This window comes from Taeniopygia guttata, chromosome 2 (genome assembly GCF_048771995.1).
Source record: "Taeniopygia guttata chromosome 2, bTaeGut7.mat, whole genome shotgun sequence".
Taxonomy (NCBI): Eukaryota; Metazoa; Chordata; class Aves; order Passeriformes; family Estrildidae; genus Taeniopygia; species Taeniopygia guttata.
The window spans coordinates 33,723,839-33,734,584 of record NC_133026.1 but is presented as its reverse complement, the minus strand read 5'-3'; the positions used below and the strand labels follow the sequence as shown (position 1 = coordinate 33,734,584).

Genomic DNA, 10,746 nt, shown 5'->3' with positions numbered 1-10,746 from the left:
ACATGCCGGAGATAATACGGGCTATATGTTTGGTCCGAAGCAGCTCGTTTAAAATGCGGAGCGGTAGAGCTGTGTTGCGATACCCATGGAAAATATTACGGAGAAGCTGGCTCCCTGCGCCTCTCCGTGATTTGGAGGGTTCTCACAGGCTTCTGGAATTACCCAAGGCGACAGTTCCCAGCGAAATTGGGAGTAGGACGCGTTGTTTTTCCTCTCGCCACCCACCCCTCTTCACCCTTCCAAGAAAAAGTTTAGTGGAATTTCTTAGCGCGGAGAGATTCCCACATTGCTGGGATTTTTTTTTTTTCCCCAGTGCCGCCTCTGAGTAAAAGCTTTAGTTTCTTGGTTAGACGTGTCTGCAGGGAGAACTAACCAATATTGCTCAAGCAACTTCATTTTGGAGGACATAATCGCAGACGGGCTTCAGCTTAAAATTTTAAGGCTGAGGGGTCGGTGGAAGAGGGAAAGGATATTCGAATATAGCCATAATCAGACCTGAAAGGTGTGGAGGAGGGGACAGTGCGACAAGGAAATCCAAGGAAAAGCGCACCTCAACCACGCATTACTGCCTTTCCACCCCCAAGGCAGCAGCCTACACCGGCCTCTGTGTAACTGGTACGCGTGAATTATTTGCCAGAGACACAGCTGGATCGTGGCAGGCGAGCGCTGTATCTTGGGAACAAGTACGCGAGAGGTTAGATATCAGATTAGCCAAAGTGATTATCGGAGATTGTGCCTAAAGTACCTGCTGAAGCCTGGAAAGTGTGTAATGCAAGTGTTTGCTCGGCGTGTAGACGCTGTTCACAAGTTGTTGCTGCTGCTTACTTGTAGCGAGCCCTGGCACTGCACGTTTAGGAGCCTGCCCGCTCTGGAGATAGTATATAACCTTTCACATCCAGACTATTTATTTGGTGTAAGACCGAAGCCCGATAACAAGCTAAAAACCGTAGCCAAATATCTATTTTGTTAAAGAATAGCAGGCGGATTGTTTCCAAGAATAACAATGCGTCTTTGATATACCCAGAATGAAAGCTGTTACTATAATCGGCTTACTCAAGAGTAGGTGACAGAAATCCATTTACTTCCTCACTAAAACAATTAGTGGTCAGGATTTCATATTTTAAATCTGGTTTAGAATAAAAATATCAATGAGAATAATTTCAAATAAGTTGAAACCGCGACTTACATAAATATTTACTATTTACAATTATTATTTAAATTGTTTTCCCTTCCCCCCCCCCCCAAAAAAAAAAAAAAAAGTCCAACAGGCTAGAACAGAACAGTTTATAATTTGAGACGAACTTTTTCTGTCCTTTTACTCCCTGCATTCAGCACGCTGCTCTCTGGTGTGGAAGGTCTGCTCAAAAGGCCATTCATTTTAAATCCGGGCACAAATCACATTTTACGTGTGTTTATTTAAGCGCACCAGGACAGAGCGAGCAAACCCCGCCAACCATCCCGTTGTTAAAAGGAGCCCCAGTGCCAGGGAAACCACTGCTTTTATCAAATACTGAACTTGGGGCAAAAATGCCAACATTGCCCCGGCAGCGCCCATCGGGAAGGACGCTCTCATCCGCGGAGGCAGGAGCAGCCTCGGGGCTCAATCATTCCCAGGAACAAAGAAAGGAATACAGTCGATACATTCCATAACGTTTACATTTTCCTCCGATTTTTTTCTTATTTTTCCCTTAGAAGAAGTGACCTGGGCAAAGCACCCTGCTATCTAAAAGACACTGTTATAGACCTTTTAGAAAAACTAAGTCCAAGGCCGAGGTGAACTTCAGGTCACCGCGTCTAACAAATATGAAAATGTCGCCTGGTGAAGGGCACGCCTTGTTATTTAACAAAGACTGTCAATGTGTAAGATTAATAAGAAACAAAATGCACACGGTGTCACTTTTCGGTCACTTTGAAACTTGGGACAGCCTCGCATTCAAGAGGGGAAAGCTGGGACTAAATATATTCAAAATGGTTCAAATCAAAGTCAAACCAGGCTGCTAGTGTGATTCTTCCTCCTCCTACCGCTCTCGGTGGAGGATGCCCGGCACGGCAAGAGGTTGACTTGAATTATTATTATTATTGTTATTATTATTGTTATTATTATTACACTACTATTATTATTGCTGTTGTTATTATTATTTTCTCTTTCGTGGTAATTACATATTAGCTGCGAATGTGGAGGGTAACGGGAATGCTTGTCTGTTTCACAGGAAAAAGAGGGATCCCCTTTTCCCCCCTCTTTTGGTATGTATTGAGTTGCTTCTTCTTGGTGCATGAAAATTTACTCTCTCTCTCTCAACTTAATTCCAGTGCTGTCCCCATCCCATTCTCGGCCAGCCTCGGTCAGGAAACTCTCGCTTCTTTATTCATTGATTGAAATCTCCTTCTCCAGTGAAATCGAGCCTTTAGTCCTTCTGGAAAAATAAGGGAGCTGGTCTATTTTATCCTATCCTTTTCTTCTTTAAGAATTTAGGGTGATGGTACAAGTTTGTTAAAGGGAAGTACTGGGGAAAAAAAGGGTTTGAGATTGTTTATTACAGCCATAAATCTTGCAGTAAAATGTCGAAATGGCCGTGTGCAAGATAACACTTGGTGGTCTTGGCTGGGTTCTTGTTTATGATAACAAAACCAGAAAGACACGGAACAGGCCTTTTGGAGGTCCTGCCTCAGCACATCTTCACAGACTAAGAGAACCACACGAAAAAACCAGACTTGAGCTGGGCAGCTCAGGTCACCTTGCAGATTTACACTCTATACAAAATTGAGTCCTTCTCTCTGTAACCAAGCGCCAGAGCCCTACTGTAGAAAAGGTGAAACTTTGAGATCTAATCACAGTAAATTATATGAAGCAGAGGCCGGTCAACTCTCCCAATATAGCGCTGATCTTACAAACCGAGACAACACTTCTCGTTGTGTTTTACTGTGGCGTGGGAACACGGCAGCCCGCTGTAGTGCTCCGGCCACAGAGCCTCAGGACTTATGCCGAGGATAATATTTACGATACCCCAGTGTAATTCGTCTGGTGCTAGCCGGCAGGTATTTGTATGTATGCGTCTCTATGTGTGCATGTATCTCTTTATACCGGGAAAATGCTGTCGTGGTGGACTTCGGCGATCTTTTATTTTTAATAGTCATGCAGATGGGAGGGGGTTTTTTTATTTTTTTTTTTTAATTTTTTTAGGAAATGGGTTGCTGTTGTTTTGTTGTTTGGAATATAAATAAAACAATGTCCCCTTTTCTATCAAATGTGTGCTGTTGAGCAGTTGTGGCTGTCTCTGTGTGCAACCGCGTGTGTGTAACCGCATTTCCTCTCCACGCAGAGTAAATAGAGAAACTTATCTATTACGCCAGTTAGAGTTCCATAGATGTGCTGTTAGAAATGAGTAAGTAAATGTGTTTTAACTCTCTTTACAAATTAGACATTCGATAGTAGGAGGAAATGAGTGATTGTTTAGATAAGTACCCCAGTATACCCAAGTGCTGGAAATGTTCTAACATATTACAAGCCGCATGCAATGTGCGTGCCTATGTGTCTGTGGATAAAATATAAATCGATACGTTGTGTGTCTTGTTAGATAGAATATATATTCAAATAGAATTTTATTGCATGTATCCATTATCTATTAAACTGCAAAAGACAATAATCTGAATTTAGACCAGGGTAACTGTTAGTGTAATATCTTTAGGAAGGCAAGATCTAAACTGTATCATATTTACGCTTGATATATTAGGAATTATTAGATAGAATTATTAGATAGAATTATTTTCCCATACAGCAGATGAGACTTAGCCACTCAGCAATTATATTCTCTAAGGGTGTGGTAAATATTTCTATCTGTTTATATTCCTTCCTGTACAGATGAAAAAAATAATCTGAAAAAGTTCGCGCCTACTCCAAATGTGGCAGACTAGCTGACGTTCAATAAGTATTTTTTTCCCCTTAGAATAAGAGCGTAATTAGTTTAACCATCAAATTTCAATTACCTAAGGTCAGGGCGGTTGCCTTGTTTCCCCCTGAGCTGCAAATACCGTTAACAGTCTCAGTTTTAGCAACGTAGAACTGCCCGAGTGCCCTCTCCCTCCTACACCAGGGTTTGCGAGCTACTGCTGCGAAGGCACTAGCGATTTCTTATGGAAGTGAAAATTAAAAAATAAACCCCAGACGAGGCACACCAAACCGACGGACTTAAATTAGTAGTTCAGAAAGCTCTGCTCCGCGGGGAGGGATGCTCACAGTGAGCCCGGTAGGAAGTGTTTGATACGGTCGTGTCCGTCTTCCCCTCTCCCTTCCCCCTCTGTTCCCCGTTATTTTCAGGCTCGCTCTATGCCTCACACCCCACAAGCCCCTCGAGGACTCTCCTCGGCCTGCCCGCGACCTTCGTTCTAACTTTTGCGTCTATTCCTGCAATTAGCCCAGCTTCAAAGGGGCAAAGGGCTGTCCCTGCAGCTCGCGGCCGCCCGCGGTCCGCAGCGGTGGGGCGCTGGGGACAGACCCTGGAGGGCGGCCGGTGGCCTGTGCCCGACAGCCGCTGCCGCCCTCTGCCTGCGCGCAGCCCCGGCATTCGGAGATGGGTTTGTTTAAAAGGATTGTGCAACGCCTTGTGCAATGCCTGCCTCCTTCTGGATCACGCAGCTGGGCTGCGCTCCGCTTCCTCGCCCTGCTTCCTACACTCTCCCACGGGAGAACGAAGACACAAAAAGTGCTGGGGCGGGCGGGGTGGGTGGGAGACTGTCAAAGCCGGATTAGTTTTATCTCGCTTGACACCGCGACTGCTGGACGCTGCCCGGGTCGGCGGGCAGGAGGAGCCGGGGATGCTGGTGAGGAGAGGACGCGGGGCGCTCCCTCTCCAGCCAGCCCCCGCCCGTGGGGGAGGCGCCGTCCCCGCGAAGGGTCCGCGGGCGCGGAGCTGCCCTGCGGCCGCTCGTCCCTCTTCCATTTCCTGATCCGGGGTCCGCGGCCCCGCGCGGTAATTGGCGCTGGCGGTCAGGTGGTGGCGGGGCGGCGGGGGGTGCGGGTGTGTGTGTGCGCGGGTGTGTGTTTGTGTGTGTTGTAGGCGCTCCAGGGGTGGGAAGAGAGGAAGGGAGGGGAGTGCAGCGGGGAGAGGGGGGGGGGGGGGGAAGGGCTGGAGGCCCAAACTTTGGCAGCGGCAGCACTTGACAGCAGCGGGAGGGGGAGAGGGAGGGAAGGGAGGGAAGGGGGGGGAAGGGGAGTGGCCTCGCCGAGCCCAGAAAAACGACAACGCGAGAAAAATTAGTATTTTTGCACTTCACAAATTAATGACCATGAGTTCGTTTTTGATAAACTCCAACTACATCGAGCCCAAATTCCCTCCCTGCGAGGAATACACGCAGCACAGCGGCAGCGCCGGCAGCTCCGCCAGCTACCACCCGCACCACTCGCACCCGCACGCCCCGCCGCCGCCGCCGCCGCCGCCGCCGCCGCACCTGCACGCCGCGCACTCGGGCCCGGCGCTGCCCGAGTACTTCCCGCGGCCGCGCCGGGAACCGGGCTACCAGGCTCCCGCCGCGCCGCCGGGGCCGCCGGGGCCGCCTCCCGAGGCGCTCTACCCCGCGCAGGCACCCTCCTACCCCCAGGCGCCCTACAGCTACAGCAGCGCCGGCAGCGCCGCCCCGGGCCCTGAGCAGCCGCCCCCGGGCGCCTCGCCGCCGCCGCCCGCCAAGGGCCACCCCGGCCCGCCCCAGCCCCTGCTCCCAGGCCATGCCCTGCAGCGCCGCTGCGAAGCAGCCCCCGCCGCCGGGGCCGGCACCGGGCCCGCCTGTCCGCTGCTGCCCGACAAGAGCCTGCCCGGGTTGAAGGGGAAGGAGCCGGTGGTCTACCCCTGGATGAAGAAGATCCATGTGAGCACGGGTGAGTTGCCCTTGCCAGGGGGAGGTGGGGATGTGCCTGCAGAGGAGAGAAGGGGGGAGGGTGCTCCCGGGACCGCGATGGGTCGTTGCGTGTGTGGCTTTTTTTTTTTCCCCTCCTTCTCCGTCTGCGTTTCCTAATAGTAAAGGAAAAAAAAAATAAAAAGAAAGAAAAAAAAAAAAAAGAAAAAAGAAAAAAGTGAGAAACCTTTTGTATCCGGGGTCCTTTATCAAAAGATTTACGAGACGCCAAACTGTTAGGGCAGTAATTATAGCCCCCATAAATTTAATTGCCCTGCAGTGGCTCTGGGCCATGTGTCTTTGAAGCTTTTCTTCTAACCCAAATGCCCATCACCATTTTTTATTGCTCCTCGATTGTCCCCACTGTCGATAGGCTGGGAAACAATTTTTCTTGCCGTTTATGTATCTTATGTGAACCCGGTGTCAAGTTATTATATAATGATTATGTTCCATCCCTTCCCCTCTCCTTCTTTCCTCTCCGCGTGTGTATGTGTGTGCCTGTGTGTGCACGTTTCAGTCAATCCCAATTACAACGGAGGGGAGCCCAAGAGGTCTCGCACTGCCTACACCAGACAGCAGGTCCTGGAGCTGGAGAAGGAGTTTCACTTCAACCGCTACCTGACCAGAAGGCGACGCATCGAGATCGCGCACACCCTCTGCCTCTCCGAGCGCCAGGTCAAAATTTGGTTCCAGAACAGGCGCATGAAGTGGAAGAAAGACCATAAACTGCCTAACACAAAGATGCGTTCCTCAAACCAGTCCACACTGAGCCAGCAGTCCAAAGCACAGACACAGGGCCACCCCCATCCGCTCGATGGGGCTACACCCAACGCAGCTGCTCTATAAATACGGTTTTTGGTTTGAGTCTTTTTGGTCTTTTTTTTTTTTTTTTGGTTGGTTGGCTTTTTTTTTTTTTGGTCGTTGTTGTTGTTGTGGTTTTTAAAATATATATATATTTACCTATCTATTGGGGTTTTCAAGCTGCCTCGAGGTGGAGGCTGGCCTTTTGGACCAAACTGTGTAAAACAAAACAGGAGCAGAAAAGGAAGACAAGACGTGTCCAAGAACGGGCACATGTTTAAACCAAAACCCGGACGATTGTCTACATTGTATATAGATAAAGGTTCCATGCCCATCATTTTTTTCTATTTATGGAAACGCTCTCTTGCCCTCGGTATAAGAGAGGGATGGATGCTGTCATGGACGAATTCTCTGTACCTAAGATGGACTCTTTTTTTTTCTTTTTTTTTTTTTTAGGGAACATGTTAAAAATAAAAAAACATTAAAAACAAAGCAAAGAGCTCGTGAGACACTTGTGTAAGGCATTGACTTGAATAGCGCTGTTTTGTGGTGTGTTCATGGATTTCTCTGTGTGTGCTTGTGTGTGTGGTGGTGCACAGGCACGTATACACACACAGACCAACATGGGAGAATGAACACGTCCACAAGAGGTTAAAGACTTATGAAAAAGTCCCCTTACGCTGTCTAAAGGAAAATGTTTTATGTATCAAAGGTAACTTAACTGGTTTTAAGTGTAGCCCCCTCAGTAGCTGTGATCTATTAGTTTTTCTCCACATTCCCTATTGCATTTATTTAAAGAAATATTGCTATAAAGGCTGTTGCTGTCTTCATATTTGGCACCGTCTAAATAGTTTGAGTCCATGTACAATTTGTGGATTTTTGGTGTAATGTATAACAGTGCCAAATGCTAGTAATAAAGATTATTCTGTACAAAAGAATTAAACGCTTGAAACACAAGTCCACTACGTGCTGTTTCATCCACCTTGTGCTTGGCTGGTGTTGGCATCAGGAATGGAAAAGAACAGTTTAATGCATTGGTTTGACTTGGATTCCTCTTGTCAATAAGGTAATGGTTATTTTAAACGTGGTGAAAACCCCCTTGACTCCTACTTGCCTGGCAGGGAAAAATTGCGTTGCAGGGCGAAGAAAGGTCTTGCTTCATTGTATAGGTGAGTGGTGCTCTCTTTAGCTGACTTAGACAGAATGAGTCTGACTCCACCGCTGGCCGTGTGACTGTTTTCAGCTGCCTGACAAGAGAAACTGTGCTTCTTCTGGGAGCCAATAAGCTCCCATGCCGTGATAACACTTTAAATCTTTAGCCAGTCGTGGTTTATTCATTCATTTTCGCCTGATTATGATTTCTTAGCTGGCTAGCACTGTTTAAGGGGAATACTTGAACGGTAACCTAAAATTTCTTTTCAAGCTGCCTTTTCTGTGTATACTTCCTTTTGTTTTGTTTTGTTTTGTTTTAAGATTATTTCAAAATGTGCTGAGAAAGCCTTGGTAGACACATGAATTTGGATACAACTCATGAGGCTTTTTTGACCGAGATTGTCACAACTACTGTGGCAAAATGGGATTCAGCTGGTTCCAGCTCCGGCTGTGCATCTTCCTGCTTCCAGGCAGCTAAGGAGTTCAGGCAAAGCAGAACTGCTAACGGAGAGCCCTGCTTGGGGCTTTCACAACACGGTGTAGCACTGAGCTGGGTAGGAAAAATCTTGGAAAGGAACTCAAGTGCTACTAAATCTTCCAGGGAAGACGTGAAGGCCAATAGTTATTTATTTACTCACCCGAATGCATACAAGATGGATTCTTGGAATCAATGCTTGTCTTCACCTAAGTGAGGCTGCCAGGACCAGGGGGCATCATCGTCCCTGGCTGAGGTAGCACCAGGCTCCAAAGGTTGTGCCAGCATCCCTGCCTAGCCATGGAATATGTACCATCCCAAAGAAAAATGTAACGTGCCACTGGCAGAACACGTTCAGCATCAGGGAGGTGGCAGCTGTAAGCACCCACAGCAAACACGGCTGTTCCCATACCTGACCAAGGAGCAGGCCTGAAAAGCACACTTCTGCTCACATATTACTGTTTACTAAATCCTGAGTCACCAGTTATCTCCTTATAAAGGGAAAAAAAATATATAGCTGTATGTCAGGTAACTACTATCCGCAAATGTGTAACTCTTCATTTGGTTTATTGCCTGAGAATCCCTCAATGTATTTAGAGCCAAAATTAGCACAACTGAGCAAAATTCCAGCTGAAACGTATTAACTGGCAGTGCAGGATTTCTTTAGTGTGCAGCCTATGCGTATAAACCTGGTTTACTCCCATTGTAAAGAGAAATGAAATCACGCTGCAAATAGCAATTTTAGCGAGAATCATTAATCACCTCCTACAATAAATACTTCTTTGTAATTCAACAGCGGTTCTGAAAGGCATTCTCTTGGAAAAGTCTGTGAAGACGCAAAGGATTTTCCTGGGGAAAAAAAAAAGTGGTCATGTGTAAAGACACAGCATCTTGGCTGTCTCCTAAAAAAATGTACATTCTCTTGCTGGAGATTGAACTGCGGACTGCAAAATACCCCATGGCCGATTATCATCGTTTAAGGTAAATTCTCCTTCCTTCTCTTCCCCTTCTGCTTCTGTTGGGAGTAGAATGCTGCTCCCGGGCTCGGAGCCCTCTGCTGCCGGTCCAATACCTCCCATCTTTACAATAACCTCAAAAATTACATCGTCCTGTTTAAATTCTCGCATTGTGCTCCCTTTGCTAAGGCAACCAGGAGTTCACCGAGAGGACAAATTTTCTATCCCATTAATTGTTTTTTTTAGAGGGGCAGACTGACCCTTCAAACCCTTGACCTTTAAAGACAGTATTCTTTTTAATCCGGCACTTGGACCTAAATGTCTCTCCCCCCTCCCTCTCTCTCGCTCTCCCGGTGTCTCTCACACACGGATTTATCTGCTCTGGCCACAAAGGCGAGCACAGCTCAAAACGCTGGAAGTGGAAGTGTGTCAATATTTCAAAGAAAGACCAAATCACCTCGGAGTCAATTTGCTGTCAGCAGGGAACGCCACTAGGTTAACCCCGGCACCCATCTCCCCTCCACCCACCAAGAAAAATACTCCTCTCCCGAGATCCCCATCCTCGTTTCTCCTGCAAGTTCTTGCTATACCTGGTGTTTCATTACAGGAGGAGCTGAACTGTGACAAGCGCTTTGTGGTATTTAATGACCAGGGCCATCCTGCATCGGGGCATTACGCAATGCTAGGATTTTTTTTTTTCTTTATTTTTTCCCTTTTTTTTTTCTTTTTTTTTTTCTTTTTTTTTTTTTTTTTTTTTTTTTCCCAGGGTGCTTACAGTCCCAAGTCTTGTCCTGTGTTTGTAAACGAGGAAAGGGTGGGGGGAACCCTCACACAGGCGGAGATCCTGACAGGCTTGCAGTGAAACTCCGGCTCTCCCGGCCCCCCCGCCTGGCGTCGGGGCCGCATTCGGGCAGCCCGGGCTCGCCCGCCGTTCCCGCGCCTCCGCCCGAGCCGGGCGAGCGGCGCGGCCGCGGGCCCCGCACGTCACGTCCCCGAGGAGGCGGAGGCTCTGGCCGTGCCCTCAGCCTCGGGGCCTTGCCGGGCCGCGGCGGGGTGGGACCCCGGGGTGTCGCTCCAGGGCTGTCCCCGGCTGCGCGGCGCTGCGCGGGCGCCCAAGCCCGGCCCACGCGGGTCCCGGTGGGGTCGGAGCTCCCCGCGTGGGCAGGGGGAGCTCCGCGGCCGCCTCCCTCCGGCCCCGGGCAGCCGCACTGGCTCCGCCCGGGCCCGCGGACAGGCAGCGCTCACCCGGGCCCGTGCAGTGCCGCCCTGATGCTCTCCCGTCCCCCTGCCAGCAGCACAGAGCCCCCTCCCCGCTGCAGACAATGACGATTTGGGTTCAACTGATTCTTTTGGACTTGGGGGGCCGGAGGGTGTAAAGCCGCCCCGGTTCGCTGTGCAGAACGGGACAAACCCTTGTTAATAATGCCCCAGAGCTCTCCCTGGAAACTGAGGAGCTGTCAAAGGCAGTAGAGATTA

At 48.8% G+C, this 10,746-nt stretch overlaps 2 protein-coding genes across 2 annotated transcripts in view; both read left to right on the top strand.

The window, feature by feature from the left end:
- Positions 1–10,746, top strand: part of HOXA3 (homeobox A3) — a 33,888-nt gene that overhangs the window by 5,747 nt on the left and 17,395 nt on the right. The window contains exon 2 of the mRNA XM_072925658.1: positions 9,111–9,295. The gene's annotated coding sequence lies outside the window, so the exon portion shown is untranslated. The remainder of the gene's footprint in view (positions 1–9,110; positions 9,296–10,746) is intronic.
- On the top strand, positions 5,185–7,644 carry HOXA4 (homeobox A4). Its single transcript, XM_002194814.5, has 2 exons — positions 5,185–5,869; positions 6,404–7,644. The coding sequence occupies exons 1-2, from the start codon at positions 5,278–5,280 to the stop codon at positions 6,730–6,732; spliced, it is 921 nt and encodes a 306-aa protein (XP_002194850.4). The 5' UTR covers positions 5,185–5,277; the 3' UTR covers positions 6,733–7,644.